This window comes from Hyperolius riggenbachi, chromosome 8 (genome assembly GCF_040937935.1).
Source record: "Hyperolius riggenbachi isolate aHypRig1 chromosome 8, aHypRig1.pri, whole genome shotgun sequence".
Classification (NCBI taxonomy): Eukaryota; Metazoa; Chordata; class Amphibia; order Anura; family Hyperoliidae; genus Hyperolius; species Hyperolius riggenbachi.
The window spans coordinates 69,934,248-69,951,861 of NC_090653.1; the positions used below are offsets into that span (position 1 = coordinate 69,934,248).

At 45.5% G+C, this 17,614-nt stretch overlaps 1 protein-coding gene across 1 annotated transcript in view; it reads right to left on the minus strand.

Moving 5' to 3' along the window:
* Window positions 1–260: 260 nt before the first annotated feature.
* The window catches only part of LOC137528195 (thymus-specific serine protease-like), a 38,576-nt gene continuing 21,222 nt past the window's right edge, over window positions 261–17,614 (minus strand). The window contains exons 7-12 of the mRNA XM_068249457.1: window positions 17,023–17,070; window positions 15,038–15,301; window positions 10,115–10,256; window positions 9,851–10,030; window positions 7,217–7,362; window positions 261–655 (exon numbers count right to left, since the gene is read on the minus strand). Of these exons, the coding sequence (XP_068105558.1) occupies window positions 602–655; window positions 7,217–7,362; window positions 9,851–10,030; window positions 10,115–10,256; window positions 15,038–15,301; window positions 17,023–17,070 (834 nt within the window). The 3' untranslated portion in view covers window positions 261–601. The remainder of the gene's footprint in view (window positions 656–7,216; window positions 7,363–9,850; window positions 10,031–10,114; window positions 10,257–15,037; window positions 15,302–17,022; window positions 17,071–17,614) is intronic.

The following is a 17,614-nucleotide window of genomic DNA, read 5'->3' on the forward strand; positions in this document are numbered from 1 at the left end:
CAGCGGATAGCTTATATATTATTCATGTTCAAGAGCAATTGTCTTTGGAGATTTGTTTGATATTTGCTAGCAATTTGTACACTTTAAAAACAACAATTTCTTTAGTTGTGCCAGCAGAAAAGCCGGAATTACATAAAAAACAATACACTGCAATTAAAGTGATCATTATTACACAACCTTCATAAAAAATATGTCCATCAAAAAGTAATGCAACCATTTATAGTGACAGATAATGGCAACAAGCGGTTTAATAAAAAAATAATGATACTTGCCTTTCCTAGCCTCTCCCCATCCCTGCCTGCCCGAAACTGTCTGGGTGTCAGGAGATTCCTCATTGGCCAGGGACCCTGACACCCGATTCAGAGTGGTGGGGACCTGGAACCAGGGGAGGGACTTAGGTTCAAATAGGCAGGTATAATTTTAGCTACCGCCTACTCTCCATGGAGCGGTCTTCATAATACACAAAAAAATAAAATTATTTTAAAAATCTAAAAACAGATTGGTTGCACACTATCCCAGATTGATTAACATTTGTTTCAGCTGCTCTCCAGTGCACATATATCACTGGGGCGTTTTCACAGTCCTGTATCTGTCATTTATCTCACAGCACCTCCTTTGCAGATTTTAGCCACTCCTCAATTTTCATTGCGATTTCCTGCAGAGGAAAATAACAGATTCATTAAAATGCTCATCAGATGAATGAAAATTACTAGAGCAAAAGCAGAAAAAAAAAAAAAAAAAAAAAAAAAAAAAAAAATTTATATATATATATATATATATATATATATATATATATATATATATATATATATATATATATATATATATATATATATATATATATATATATATATATATATATATATATATATATATATATATATATATATATATATATATATATATATATATATATATATATATATATATATATATAAAAAATATTGTGCAAAGGTTTTAGACAGGTGTGAGAAAAGTGCTGTAAACTAAGAATGCTTTCAGAAAGCGAAGTCTTAAAGTAAACCGGAGGCAAAATAATAATAAAAAAATTACACGTATGATATACTGTAATTGTATGTGGAGTACGGATAATGAATAGAACATTAGTAACAAAGAAAAGTCTCATATTTTCAGTTATATAAGCACAAACCACACTCTTTTAGGCTATAAAGCTATAAAACAAAGCAGACATAATGACCCTTTGAACTTCCCTGCAGTAAAACCTTATTTCAAGCTGTCTCTCCCTGTTACTTGCCTGTTTAAGTGCTTCAGAAAACAGGACTGTATTTGACCCAGTGGATCTAACAGCTCAGAGAAGCTCTATTGTACCGATAACTACTGAAGTTTTTCAACAATTCCTGTACTGGAAAACAATGAGACGCTTTTCTTTGCTACTATTCTATTTTTTAGCTGTCCTAAACATACCAATTCATCATATCAGAAGTCTATTATAGCTTCAGTTTTCTTTAATAGTTTATATTTATCGATTAGCTTCAGACAAAAGTCTGTATCAGCACCTGAACCTGACGCTACATCCTGATGCAGGTTTCCTCCCACCCTACAATGAATGCAGAGGGTGGGTGGAAGTGCTGGAACAGCTGGCCTTGCAAGGCTGTTCCCTTACAAGCTGCATGGACACACGCATTTAGGGTCAGTAAGGCTGCCCATATGCTACCCCACTGTCTATGCATTTTCGTTTTCTATGCTTACTAGTTCTCTTTCGTAAGTGGAGATTTATGTTATGTGGGAGTTAAGCTCTTCTTTCCTGTTCAGCCATAGTATGTAAACAAGACAGATAACATTTATATTGCAAGTTTCTCCTGGCGGACTGAAAGTGCTTGAGCTGCAGCCACTAGGGCGCAGTAGGTATACAGCGTTAGGGAGTCCAGCCCAAGGACTTCTTACTGCATAGGTGCTGCCTTACTGAACAGGAAGAGCTAAGATTTGAACAAAGGTCGCCTGTGTAAAAGGCTGAGCCATCAAAGGAAACCTGAAGGGAGTAAAATTATTTAAAATAAACATGATATACCTGCAAATGATTATTACATAGTTACCTCGCTGTCAGTTATATATATGTTGCTGCCAGTTAAACCGGAAAGGACAACGGACGTGCAAGGTAGAGGCCTGCAGCGGGTCGTGCACCCGCGGGTCAACCGAAATGAGGGTCGCGTGCGGGTACCCGAATGGATCTGAGCTGCAGGTCGGGTCGCGGGTAGCGTGCCGGGAGTTGCGGGTAGTTTAAACATACATAAGATATTTTCTTTTGCCTTCCCCAAATCTGTGATTAATGCTGGCACCAGAACACTTTCTTGCTTCTCATCTTTAAAGAGAACCAGTGATGAAAAAAATAACATTTATACATACCTGGGGCTTCCTCCAGCCCTATCAGCCTGGATCGCTCCCACGCTGCCGTCCTCCACTGCCTCTGTCCGCCGGTACCGGGTCTAGTCATTTCGGCCAGTTGACGCAAGCGCAGTGCGCTCCCTCCTTACTGCACAGGCGCACAGAGCCGGAGGGAGCCCCTGTGCATGCGGAAGACTGGCTGCGTCCGGCGGAAGTGACGGGACCCGGTACCGACGATAGAGGCAGCGGAGGACGGTGGTGTAGGAGCGATCCAAGCTTATGGGGCTGGAGGAAGCCCCAGGTATGAACATCTTTTTTACATTTTCAACATACGTTAGTCTCTGGTTCCCTTTAATGCTTCCTGCTCTCAAGCGGAGACCTTCCCTCCCCCCATACTGGTGCATATAACTGGGAATATGCCAGTGTGAGAATGAAGATGTGTTTTTCATAGATGGCCAGAAATCACTGGGGCATGCTCTGTTAGAAAAGGTGCATACCCCGCAACCGCCCTGATTTCATCGGGATTGTCCCGGTTTGTGAGGCTTAATCCCCCCTCCCGCTATAGCCTGCCTGAGTCCCGGGCTGAGCACTCAGGATGGAGAGTGGCAGAGGGATTGCAGAGAACAGAGCTGTCACCGCGGGACTTGCATCCGCTACAGGAGTAAAGATTTATATTTACAAAGCCCCGCGGTGACTGCCCAGCTCTGCAGATATTCTCCGCACCTCGCTGCCTTTGCTTTACCTGATGGGCAACAACACTGAGCGCTGTGCAGGAGGGTGGAGAAGGGGGAGCAGAATGCGGAGAAGAGAACCTGGGTGACACCTGCTTGTAGGCCAGGCACTAGGAAGATACGGGCAGCACTAGTAGATACTCCCGGGTGCAGAGACAGAGCAGCATGCTAGTTCCCAGCTACTGCATCCAATTCTGCTGGCTGTCTATTCATTGCCCCGCCCCTCAAGCATGTGTTCCTGTCACTATCGTGGAGAGGAAAGCGAAGAGGACTCCAGTCTCCATCCCTGAAGTTATGGATCCTGCCTGACTACTCAGGCAGCTGCTGATCCGGAGTCCGTGCTTCATGCACGCTGGCTGCACAGTGTGTAAGTGTGTTGTCTGTGCAATGTGTGTGAGGGCTTGTTTCCACTGTTGCGACGCGATTTCGGCCGCATTCCGACGCTTGTAAAAACGCATGCGGATGCGTTTCCACATGCGTTTTTACCCGCGATTTCGCATGCGATTTCGCATGGCAGGGTGCCATGCGAAATTAACCATGACACTGCCAGGGCTAAATAAAATTGAAAAAGGTGCGAAATCGCACGCGAAATCGCAGGTAAAAACGCATGTAACAAACGCATGCGTTTTTACTATTAAATACATTAGCGGCGATTCGCACGGATTCCCGACGCAGGCGAAATCGTTGGCTCTTTTGTGCGTTTTTTTCACGCTGAAAAAAACGCACCTCAACAACGCTACAGTGGAAACAGGCCCATCCACTTGTATTACATGTGCGGATCTGCATGCGTTGGACGCATGCAGATTCGCGATAGTGGAAACGAGCCCTAAGTGTGTTGTCTGTGCAATGTGTGTAAGTGTATTATCTGTGCAATGTGTGTGTGTTCTTTGTGCAATGTGTGAGCCACTGTGCGTAACATAGCTCCCAACTTGTCCCTCTTTGAGAACCCTGTCCCTGTTAATTTTTTCTACTGAAAAAGTGTTTAATTTACTGTAAACTTGATTCCCATTCTTTAAAAATTGATGAATTTTTTATTTTTATATGTTAATATGAATGGAAATGAACGAGGATAGAAGGAATCAGTGTGGTTTGCATTATAAAACATTTTTCCTACAAAAGGTTTACGATATGCGTGACTAGGGGTGTGTCTGGGGCGTGAGTAGGGGTGTGGCAGGGGTGTGGCTTAAGTGTCCCTCTTTCTCATCTCAAAATGTTGGGAGGTATGAAGGTGTGATAGGAAAGCTCTGTCAGTTAATGACAGGGGATATTTGATGTTAGTGACTGGGGATATTTGATGTTAGTGACTGGGGATATATGATAGGACAAGAGCTAGCGAATGTTCTGGCATGTTCACTAAAGCTGGAGGGAGGAGGCAGAGAAGCACATGGCAGATAGAGAAGCACATGCCACATGTGACAAGATCTGCAGACAGTGTAGCTGCATCCACAGCCATCTAGCACACACAGGTATGTGTTTGCTGTATATGATAAGAATAATTAAATACAGGATTTTATTATCAGACAGGTACAGGACAATGTGGCAGATTTATCAACACAAGAGCATGCAAAATGGTGGGAAACCTATTGCAAAAGTGAAACGATTGATGTGTGTGCTGCTTTTTATTTTCTTTTGGTTGTGATAAATCTGCTCCTGTTAACTTTGATTCAGATTGGTGAGTCCCAAGTAGGTGCGCATTTACAGTATATTTGTTCTCCCTGCTTAAAAGCTGGCTTGTTGTACTCTTATGCAATCCTGATTTTCTTAATGAATTACCATTTATTTTGCTGTTGAGCTACAGTAATGAAGAAAAGATCATTTAGGGTATATATACACATCCAATTTGGATTGGCCAATTATCTCCCAATTTTACATCTTCCATGTAGTATGAGAGATTACCTACTCAATTTTCTCATGGTCGTTACAGCGGCATGAAGCAAAGCCTAGTCCACCTAATCGCACACACTAGAACCCACGTCGTTACAAGACAAGTTCATTTTGGCACATAATATTTCTTCTCAAACCTACATGCTTTTGCGCAGGTAGATCTGCCAAGCACCCTCATTCAGCAGTAGCTAATCATTAAAGAGATTCTAACATCAAAAAGGTCCCCTGGGGGGTACTCACCTCGGGTGGGGGAAGCCTCCGGATCCTAATGAAGCTTTCCACGCCGTCCTCTGTCCCACGGGGGTGTCGCTGCAGCCCTCCGAACAGCCGGCGACAGAGCCGACTGTCAGTTCAATATTTACCTTTGCAGGCTCCAGCGGGGGCGCTGTGGCTGCTCTCGGCTCCGAACTACACGGAAATACCCGATCTCAGTCGGGTCCGCTCTACTGCGCAGGCGCCGAAAACTTGCGCATGCGCAGTAGAGCAGACCCGACGGCGATCGGGTATTTCCGCCTACTTCGGAGCCTGAATGCCGTCAGAGCGCCTGCGCAGGAGCCAGGAAGGTAAATATTGACGTCATTTTTCTCAGAGGGCTGCAGCGAGACCCCTGAGGGACGGAGGACGGCGTGGGAAGCCTCATTAGGATCCGGAGGCTTCCCCCACCCGAGGTGAGTACCCCCCAGGGGATCTTTTGACGTTACAGATCCGCTTTAACAAATTCCACTAGATGTAGTGTAGATGAAGAGCAGCCTACAGCACACAGGGACAGGGATGTGGGTGCTCTGCTGTTTGTTGTTTGAGCAGGACTGTTACTTCTCGTTTATTGATTTATATAAGCTTAAAAAAAAAAAAAAAAGTGTTACAGTTTTACAGTCTGCTGAACTGTAAGCTTTTTTTTTTTTTTTTTTTTTTTTTTTTATTAAATGGAGGACGGAGAATTCCTTTGATCAGTCAACAAACATAACGTAGGAAAGTAAGAGATTGAGGCGTAGACTACACAGGAAGTATGACATGTACATGTTTATTTTGACTTAATTCTCAGTACAGGTTTTCTTTAACCACCTTGGTGGTAATGACAAGCTCAGCTCGTCCATTACCGCCGAGGTGGATTGCTCAGCCCCTGGATGGTCTTTTTTTATAACATTTTCTGTACGGGGTTTGCTAGCACTTGGCTAGCTACATCACCCCTCCCCCCCCTCGATCACCGCCAGCCCGCTCTGACCTCCCCTCCCCCCCGATCACCGCTGAATACATACACCCCCACCCCGGAGCCAGTGCAGCCTCTCCATAGCCTCCAAGGGTCGCTATGGCAGCAATCAGAACTGCGCATGACGTCGATGACGTCAGACGTCATGCCCGATCCTTGCCATAGCAACGCCTGAAGCTATGGCGGAAGTCTCGCCCATCGCGGGACCACGGCCAGGTAAATATCACCAGCGGTGATCGGAGGGGGTGGGGCAAGTGCTAGCTACACTAACAAACACTAAAAAAAAAAAAAAAAAAAGCCACCCGCGGCCGCAATAAATGTAACGACAGGGTGGTTATCCAGTACACTATCCAGCCACTGACATGTAATGGAGAAGTGATTCAACCCTGAATGGTCAAAGAACAAGATCACATTCCTTGATGTTAGAATCATCAAGGATCATGGCAGATTCAGACCACATTTTTTCAAAAACCAACTGACAAACAGTTTGTTACACTACGACAGCTTCCATCCTGAACACCTTAAACAATCACTTCCCATTCCCAGTGATATATCGATATCGCGATACTTCACTAGTGTGGCCGCTACTATATTAACACAGTATCGGCCGCACTAGTGAAGTATCGCGGTATCGATACATCACTATGGTGCGGCTATTATAAGCAGTGCCCGGTGCTTATTTACGCACGCTATGCTGCCACTAGTGTGCGTAGCATGCAGAGAACTAACATAAAAAGGACTCACGAGGCAAAATACTAAAAAAAGTTAAATACCTGCATGAAATTTGAATACTCGGAGGACGCCATCCGCGCCGTTCCGTTGGGTTGCCACAGCCCGGGTTGGGCTCTCCTGCCTCCACCAAAATGGCCGCTGGAGCTGGCCACGGCGGCGCAGTCCGCATAGATGCGAGTGCGGCTGCGCAGCTCTAGGGCCTCCCCCCGATCCATGCTACAGGAGCCAGCCTGTAGCGTTGATCGGGGGGGGGGGGGGGGGGTAGATTGACCTAGTGTATGGTAAGATGTGATAAAAGCCTAAAATGTTATTTACTGACCTTTCTAGCCTGCTGCAGGGATGGAGGGTCTGTGCTGTGAGAGGGGCTCATGTTGGCACAATGGGCTGTTCCATTGATGTAGATGGCGATTTCCGAGCGAGATTGATTCTTCAGCACACTAAGCGCATGCCAAGGATCTACATCACCTGGGGAGGAAGACACAGGATGTAACAAAGAACAGCCGCACAGCAAATGCAACATGGTTTCCTTTATATAGGCATATCTAATGCATTTCAACTGCATAGTTCAAGCAAATCTGAAGCAAAAATAAACTTCTGAGATAACGAATTGTATGTGTAGTACAGATAATAAATAGAATATAAGTATCAAAGAAAAAAAAAAAAAAGTCTCATTGTTTTCCAATACGGGATTAGTTAAACTTCATTCGTTATCTATGCAAAAGAGCTTCTCTGAGCTCTTCGACCAACTTGGGTCAAGTACAATCCTGTTTTCTGACGCACTTAAACAACCAGAAAGTAGTCAGAGACCGCTTTAGATAAGGTTTTACTGCAGGAAAGCTCAAATGGTCATTATTTCGGCTTTGTTTTATAGCTTAAAAGACAGTGTGTGGTTTTAAAACTGCAACTGTCACAGTATGATGCAATGTTGGGGGGGGGGGGGGGGGAGATATATAAATTGAAAAAGAAAGAAAACATGAGACTTTTCTTTGCTGCTAATGTTCTATACATACTACACATGCAATTCTTTGTATCATACACTTTTTTTTGCTTCAGGTTTGCTTTGGGTTGTATAAATAAAATAAATTAAACTCTGCTCAACATTGCCACTATGACATTTCTTAAGTCCTCTTATGTTTTTTGTAATAAAGAAAATACCTGCTGCACCTGCGCGGCTTAAGACCGATCTGGGAAGTAAAGTAAAGCCAACCATACACTAATCACAAGATTTTATTTTCGTTTGATCTATATTACAGTTGACCCAGTGAGTGACCTTCATTCAATCAAGCAATGTCAATAGAATATGAACAATTTAAAATCTTCTCATGATCCATCAGATGGAAAATGTTGCATCGACTGTCTAATCAAAATAGCAACGAAGATTTTGCATACTCTGTGTACACGATCAATATATATAAAAAATAAACAGATATCATTTATGTATTTTCCATGTAAGGAATCTTAAAATGATAGATTTTATATTGAGCATGTGAAAAGCATATGAACTGCCACCTTATCGATTATTATATATTTGAAAAAAAAAAAAATTATCGATCAATCTTTCAATCAGTTTTTAGCACTTAGGCTAATTTCACACCAGGACGTTGCGTTAGAGGGGGCGTTAAGGTCGCATAACGTCCCCCTAACTCAACGCCTGGTGGTGCTGGATCTGGACGTCAGAGTGAGCCGTGTTGTGCAGCTCACTCTGGCGTCAGTGATGCCGTGATGCGCACTCTTGTGCGCATGCGGCATCACGTGGTCCCGCCGGCCAATCGCCGCACAGAGCGGCTGCTCCAGGATGTAAACACTGCACGTCACAACGTGCAGTGCATAATAATTAGCCATGTGCCTGGCTGCTCTCCGCTCCTCCCCAACATTACTGAGCATGTGCAAGCAGTCTAACGCGGCTCAACCGCGTCCAAAGTACTGCATGCAGTACGTTGTCTTGTGACGCAGCGTTACAATGTAACACAACGTCCGCACTGTGAACAGCCTCATTGATTTTTCATTGCTGTGCGGTGGGCTGCGTTACAGGCTGCTCTAACGTGCGCCTGTAACGTCCCACTGTGAAACCAGCCTTAATATGGATTGAGAGAAGTTACATTATTTAGCGATCGCGTGTTTAAAAATTGACTTCAATTCCCAATTCATTCAACATTTTGTCTAATCGAACGTCTAATTAGCAAATAAAATCAAATTGTACAGTGTATGGCTACCCTTAACCAATGGCTGGATGTTGCTGATGGCCTATACACTAGCGCTGCAGTTATCTGTACTTTGACAAAAACACTGCCACTTATAAAAAAAATGCACAAATAAAAAAAAAAAAAAAAAAAAGTTTAAAAAGCTTGTGTCTGGTCCAAAACAGTTGTATCTGTGCCTAAGGTCACAGGAGAGCTTTTTCGGATTTATTATCATCTCCATGCATAGAGGTTTCTGACTAAACAGGATATGATGTAACCATGCACAATGGCTCGTTTCACACTAGATCTGCTAGAAGCAGAGTGACAGCTTCTCCAAACAGTATGGATACACAGTACCATGCTGCAGGTACATTGCAGTGTCTGCTGCTCCTGTAGGTAAGTAATGATGCTACCCTCAGTGGCACACTCCATTGAGAAACTCCCTTATGAGGGTCATTTAAAAATAAATAATAATAATTGCAGTAGTGCTTGGTAAAGGTGTTTAAAGGGACCCAAACACTTTAATATAAGCATATGATTTTCAATTAATGGTGACCATATACTAATAAATGGGCACCCTGTGTGACCAAAAGATCACTATCTGATCAGCGAGGGGCAGAATCCTTCCACACTCTAGATACAAATTGTTCATAGATTTCTGACCCTTCCAGACACTATTGAAGTTCAGAGATCAGCAGGACAGCCAGGCATTAGTTTTTATAAATTAATAAACATGGCAGCTTCCATATTCTCCTCTGTTCACCTATAAATACCATTAACAAAGATGATGCGGCTGGATTTTGGATGATCAGCTCCATAATATTCATTGGTGAACTGGACGGCTTGGCTGACAGAGTCTGTAGGGATCTGGAAGACTTGTATGCAGAGGTCCAGCTGGGACTGAAGGTTTATCCGGGGGGAGAATGGACAGGACACATCCTCACAGGTCTGATCTGTAGGAGGGAACATGTGTAGTGAGAAATGACTAAAGGCTAAAACAATGGTTGCATGTAAAATGTTGTGTTACCAACACTCACAGTATCCGAACTCCGTGCAGGTCTGGTAATACCACTGCCGGTCTCCAACACCCTGTAGTTTCAGGTCAGTTTTCTTTAACTCCTCCAGGGCTTTCTCATGGGAGTTTTCCACACACTTTATCCCTATGAAATCCATGTACTCCTGAGAGGGAAACACACTTACAATTATTCATGTATTAATCCAAATGATGGCCCAATCTAAGGCCAGGTACACACCATGCAATTTTCACTTCAGATCCTATTTGTGACCGAGAAAATGATCAGATCTGGGGGGGGGGGGGGGGGGGGGGGGGGTTGGGAAATATATAATATACAGCCTACTAATAACCAGTGACCGATCCCAAGCTCGATCTGAAGCAGATAGGACATGCTGGAAAATAGCGATGGAAATACTGCCTATTGTTGCATGTGTATGTCCTTTTCGATTCATTGTTGGTTTGTTGCTTACTGAACAGGAAGAGTTCCCTTTAAGAGTACTATGTATAACTAAGGTCTCCTGTGTCAGAGGCAGAGCCCTTAAAGAGAATCTGAAGCGAGTATAAAACTCGCTTCTCTTATATTCAGCAGGGACATGTGTGCCCCTGCTAAACTGCCGCTATCGCGCCGCACAACGGGGGTCCCTTACCCCCCAAATCCCCTCCGTCCTCGCCGGGGATCTCTTCCGCATTGAGGCAGTGCTAACGGCTATAGCCCTGCCCCACGCGCGTCTGTCAGCGCGTATCTCCGCCTCTCCCTCTCAGTCTTACTTCACTGAGAGGGGCGGGGGAGAGGCGGCGATGCTCCGCTGATAGACGCGCTGTGAGGCAGGGCTGCAGTCGTTAGCCCTGCCTCTAGGAGTAGCAAAATCTACGACCAATTTGGTAGTTGATTTTGCAGGGGGGGGGGGGGGGATTGGGGAGTAAGGGACCCCCGTTGTGCGGCGGGATAGCGGCGGTTTAGCAGGGGCACACATGCCCCTGCTGAATATAAGAGAAGAAGCGAGTTTTTTTACTTGCTTCAGTGTCTCTTTAATGGGAACCTGAAGTGAGAGGAATATGGAGGCTGCCATATTTATTTCCTTTTAAAACAACTAGCCAACCCGCGTTGTAGCATACGCCGCATCTATCTATCTAATAGAGTACGTGCCTCAACCTTGAAGCAAGAAGAAGTAGGCTTTCCATGAGAAAATGTATGCGTGCTCAAACACCAAGTTTAACCCCAGCAAGTCTGGCTTTGCAAATCCGGCCTAATTGGCTATTCATGAGGCAATGCTCATGCAAATATGCATTTGCTTTCGCATGCCAAACTATGCAGGGTCAAAAAACCAATACTGCAAAGTGCTCTCTCGCTGCCTGGGAACCACAGCGGCACCCCGGAGTGGGAGGCTGGGTGGCGCAGCCGCCCCCCCCCCCCCCCCCCCCCCCACACACACACACACACAAGCGTGGCCAGCGCTGGGGAGAGCCATCCGCACCCACCTCCTAATATTAAAAACCCATTGGGGTACTCTCGTGGCCTTTTCAATTAGTTTTCAATTAGTCTTTATGTTTGGTAACCTCACCCATTTGGTGATATACTTGTCCCATATGATTGGCACCACATGGATATTCTCTAGGGTGCCTATTTCATCCATGGGACACATTATCTTATGTCATGATATTGTATTGGCTGCTGCCCTATATGAATATGAATCTGTTTTAGATAAAAGGCTAGTTATAATGCAATGATAGAATATTTGAATTTTGTAATCATTTGATTATTGACGTTCTGTGCGCGCTTCCTGTGCGTCCCTGCCGCCCGATCCGGCTTCCTGGTCTCCCTCGCCCCTGTCCCCGGGCCTGCGTGCGTGCGGGGGGGCGGGGCTTGGCGGACGCGCCGGGCGCACCATTGGTTGGCTCGCCCGTCGCGTCTGCCCGCCCCGCCCCCCTGCTCGCATTGGCCGGGGGGCGGGGGCGCGGGTGGCAGTGTGGTATGGCCGGATTGGGCGGCGGCGACTACATAGGAAGCGTGTCACGGCTTTTCGGACACGCCTCCTGAAGAAGCCGGTAGTAGCCGGCGAAATCGATCGAGGACGCCGTCCTCTATGGCGGTGGATCCCCCTGGCACCTGAGTCCCCATGCTCCTCTAGGACATCACCTCCTCCCAGCCTACACCGCTGCTAGTTGCCGGAACCTGCCCGGATGAGTAAGAGCCCACTGGGCAATCACACACCATTTATTTATATGCTCGGCTGACATACAGTGCTATTATGCTTCATGGCCATTGCTGCTGCTGATTTTTCATCTACTGGCTGTTTGACCTGCTTTCAGCAATGATGTGCTTTCTTGCAAGGATCTGCTAACATCAATACTGCCTACATCTGGTAACCTGCTTGTGGCCATCAAGCCCCTGCTGCATGGACTTTTGTTTCCATTTATGCTGCTACATACTAGCCCTAGTGCTTCTGCAGATTTGCAAGGAACTGCTGGCAATAACGCTGTTTTCATTTATCTGCTGTCTGCTAATGAGCCATTGCTATATGGACTTTTTGCTTTCAACTAATGCTGCAATATATTTGCTCTTGGTGTGTGTGCAACAACTAACAAGCTGTCAGAATTGACTTGTCGGCATGGTGTGCTGGGAGTTGAGGATACCTGCTCCTTGCTTTGACCTCTCTCTACACCGGAATGTTTATATCCATTAGGTGACCAGTCTGAACTCCTTTATTGCATCCTAATTTTTGATTCTTGATTTTTGAGTTTTTTGCTTATGCTCTGGAGATTTTTTGATTTTTTGATTTTTTGTCATTAAGCTGCGCAGCTTTGAATCATTATATATGTGCACTAAGTCCACTGGCTGGATTTCATCAGAGTAGAGGGTTCTGGGTATAGCGGGTTTTGGGGTGTGGGTGCTTTGGGAGCTGGGGGTTTTCCTTCTGCTATACATGGTTTTATGTTATTTCTGCATAGTGTCTTTTGTAAATGAATAATAAAGTTTTGTATTTTTACAAATATCTGAGGTGTTTGTATTCAATCAGGCCATACCCCTTCCGCATTATATCTCACAAGTATGTTTCCTAATATTAAAAACAGCCACTTACCTTAACGTCCATTGGGTTCTGCTACATGCACATTAATTTTCTAATGGAAAGCATTTTGTGCAGTTTGTATCCTTTGGAGGCAGGTGGTGGATGGCTTGCTCCGGTGGTGTGAACCCTGGAGTGAGTGTGCCTGTCCTCCCTCCCTTCCCCTCTGGAGTGCTGTATGTGAGCCAGCCCTGAGCTCTAAAGCTCGGGGTGACCCATGCTTCTCTCCTTTCTCATGTGGTGCCCCCAAATTAATGCGCATGTAGCAGAACGCAATGGACGTTAAGGTAAGTGCCTGTTTTTAATATTGGGAGGTGGGTGCAGACGGCTCTCCCCGGCGCTGGCCACACTTGGGGGGGTTGTCCATGCCACCCAGCCTCCCCCTCCGGGGTGCCGCTGTGGTTTCCAGGCAGTGAGAGAGCCTGGGACCCTGCGGTCCCCCAAGTTGTATAAAAAGGGGGCATTGGGAATCCTCCCCGTGGCGCTCCTGGAGGCCTGGAGCACACCAAAAACTGCTAGCAGATCCGCAAAATGCTAGCAGATTTTGAAACGCTTTTTCTTATTTTTCTGTAGCATTTCACCTAGCATTTTGCGGTTTTTTAAAGCGGTTTTGGTGTAGTAGATTTCATATATTGTTACAGTAAATCTGTTACTGAACAGCTTCTGTAACAAAAACGCCTGCAAAACCGCTCTGAACTGCCATTTTTCAGAGCGGTTTGCGTTTTTCCCATACTTTACATTGGAGGCAGAAACTCCTCCGAAATCCAAAAAATGCCTCACCTCGGGAGTATGTGTTTCAGCAAAACGCCTCCCGCCCTGGTGTGCACCAGCCCATTGAAATACATTACCCAAGCGTAGCCGCAAGTGGATCGCAAAACGCTGCCGAACCGCTCTGGTGTGCACTAAGCCGGATAGTGCTAATGTAGCATGTAGCAGGGTGACTGCTTTGTGGTATTGGTTTGTGCATGCATTTGCATGAGCATTGCCTCATGAATAGCCAATTAGGCCAGATTTGCAATGTCAGACTTGCTAGGGTAAGGCCTCTTTTCCATGGACTGTGAATAGGCAGTGAAATGGCTCTCAAACTCTCACAACTGCTCGCTGCTGCTGCCTGGTAACTGCTCGCTGCTGCTGCCTGGTAACTGCTCGCTGCTGCCGCCTGGTAACTGCTCGCTGCTGCTGCCTGGTAACTGCTCGCTGCTGCTGCCTGGTAACTGCTCGCTGCTGCTGCCTGGTAACTGCTCGCTGCTGCTGCCTGGTAACTGCTCGCTGCTGCTGCCTGGTAACTGCTCGCTGCTGCTGCCTGGTAACTGCTCGCTGCTGCTGCCTGGTAACTGCTCGCTGCTGCTGCCTGGTAACTGCTCGCTGCTGCTGCCTGGTATCTGCTCACTGCTGCCTGGTATCAGCTCACTGCTGCCTGGTATCTGCTTGCTGAGCACACAGCTCAACAGTCCGTGGAAAAGAGGCCTTAAACTTGGTGTTTGAGCACGCATACATTTTCTCATGCAAATTACTACTTCTTCTTGTTTGAAGGTTGAGGCACTTAGTTATATATATATATATATATATATATATATATATATATATATATATATATATATATATATATATATATATATATATATATATCTATATAGATATAGATATATAGATACCAGTTGCCTGGCAGCCCTGCTGATGTATTTGGCTGCAGTAACTGTTCAGTAAGCAAGCACCTATTTAGTAAGGAGACCTTGGGTAAGACCCTGCTACTGGCTCCTAAGCGTGTCCTGGTGGCTGTAGCTTTAGTGCTTTGAGTCCGCCAGGAGAAAAGAACGATATAAATGTTGTGTCTTTTACACACTGCCTACACCTTTGAAAGTATCCACTTGAAAACTCACTGAATTTACGATTTTCAGCCCTTGGTAGGGAGTGCTGGCCTTCACCATGGTGTCACAAATCTTCCTGACGTCACTGCTCGGGATCTCGTTGTTGTACTGCACGGCTCCCATAAATATGTCGGCCAGGTTGCTGACAAACTCGGTGTAGTCATCAGGCGCGTGAAGAGGATTACAGGAGGAGAAGTCCTTCTCTAACTGAGTAGCATTCCCAGCCTGGAGAAGAGATTCCACCACTCGGAAGCTCTCCCTCACTCTGTCCAGACACTGTGAAGAGATCAGGGCTGTTACATTGCAGAAGATCAACTGCATGCAAACAACAGACAACAGCTCGCTATGCAAACAGCTTGCATCATTTCTACAATTTTTGGTACATTTGCTTCTTTCCTCCAATCACAAAATAAATGCAGCATGTCTGCCCAAATCAGTCAAGCCCAAATATCTTTTCCCCCAAAAAACTGATGGTCACATGAGTTTGGGATCTGTTTTTGCTATGCCATACCTGTTCAAACATACAGGGAGTCTCACACTTATAAATGCCCAAGACGCGAACGATTTGCCACTCCTGCTGCACGCCTTGGGGACTCCCATTGTGTTACCTTCTGTCCCCTTGCACTCCCCAAGCACAGAGTATATTGCCTCTGGAAGCTGCTCACTCCCCACTGGAGTCTACCTTCCTCTCCACTCACAGCTCCCTCTGGTGCCAGCATTTCCTGCTGCATGACGCGCAATTCCAGCGGCAATATATTCTGTGCTCAGGGACCACAAGGGGGCAGAAGGTGACACAGAGGGATAAAAAGGACACAGTATAGGCACAGGGGGACACACTGGAAGCACAGAGGACGTACAGGGGACAGAGAGGGAACAGTGTTCCAGCTCATACAGATTCAGGTTAAGAAAACACCTACAGACCCCATCTCGTTCATTAAACAGGCACTACAAATCTTGTTGACAGTTCACACACACGCAACTCGGCTGCAAATGTCTACCTGGTGTTCAGCTGATCTCTTTGATGGGCTGGACACTGAAGGCTCATACACACCTATAACTTTACCAAGTATGCACAGGTGTATCCTGAAGCCTGCTAACACCTATTGGGCAATCAGTAATGCTGGAAGCCCAAGCCCAATCACAGCCACAGGAGCTGAGAGCTCGCTCCCACAACTACAACTCCTATTTTCTCTACAGAGTCCAAGGACTCTGCTTGACCAGAACCAAACAGCATTTTTGTTCAGCTATCGTTCCAAAACTTCCACCCAAAAACGATATGTAATAAGTGTTTAGGGCCCAGTCACACTTAAAAGCGTTTTGTGCAGGTGATTTTACTGTGATTAGCGTGGTAAAAAAAATCACTTTACGCTCTCGCTATCAGCGCTTTTATAAGCAGTGTATTGCGATTGCTCCTGAATTGCGAGAAATTTTAATTGTCAAACACCCATGATCAGCAGCAATGAGATCACTGCTATAGGGTTAATACTGCTCTAGCGCTTCAGCAATTAGTGGGGATCACCTGCTAATCGCTCTAGTGTGAATGGGCCCTTAGGGTGACAACAGTTTAAAGTGTACCAGAGCTGATAAATGTAAAAGATGTTATACATACCTGGGACTTCCTCCAGCCCCATTCTCTCCGATCACTCCCACGCCGCCGTCCTCCGCTGTCCGCAACTTCGGGAGCCGGGTCACCGCACTTCCATCAGTCGGAGCCAGTCTAATGTATCTCTCCAGCAGCTGCTGGAGAGATACGTAGAGGGCGCACCTCTCCTGCGCAGCTGGCCGCGACTGACGTCAGTGACGGGACCAGGTTCCTGAAGCTGCGGGCAGCAGCATGGGAGTGATCGGAGCGAATGGGGCTGGAGGAAGCCCCAGGTATCTATAAAATCTTTTACATTTATCAGCTCTGAGCCCCTCTAAAGAAGAGTGTACAGGCACCAGGATATTGGCATGAGCACTATATATAGAGAATTATGAGATTATTGCGTGATGTGTACCTGCTCTGATCCTCCAATGACTGGGTCTGATAAGCTGAAGGCCACCACCTGGGGAAAACACAAACACAAATTAAATTTATTTAATCTCTTTAATGTTGGCCATACATGGTACAATTTTTTCATCCAATCTTACCATTTCTATGTAATATAAGGGAACTGCCTAAATTATCCTTTCAGTATATTCACTTAATTTACCCTTATACTACATAGAAATGGTAAGATTGGATGAAAAAATTGTACCATGTATGGCCACCGTAGATTAAGCTTATTTTTAAATTCCAGGCAGCTCAGCACATCACAGTCAACACCCCCACCCCCCTCCCCCCAAAAAAATTACCCTTAATGAGGAACTGTAATGAAAACATGAGTAAAAGCTGCTTATTGTTTACAATATTCATTTATAAATTATTAAGTCAGGGTTTGCCAATTGTAAAATCTTTCCTCTCCCTGATTTGCATATAATAAAATGTATCACTGGTGGTGACATCTCTAGTTCTGCCAGGTGATTTGTGTGGGAAGTTTGTAAATGAGAGTTCTATGCAGAGGGAGATATTGCTTGCTTGGCAGTTGGAAAAAAACATTATTTCCTACA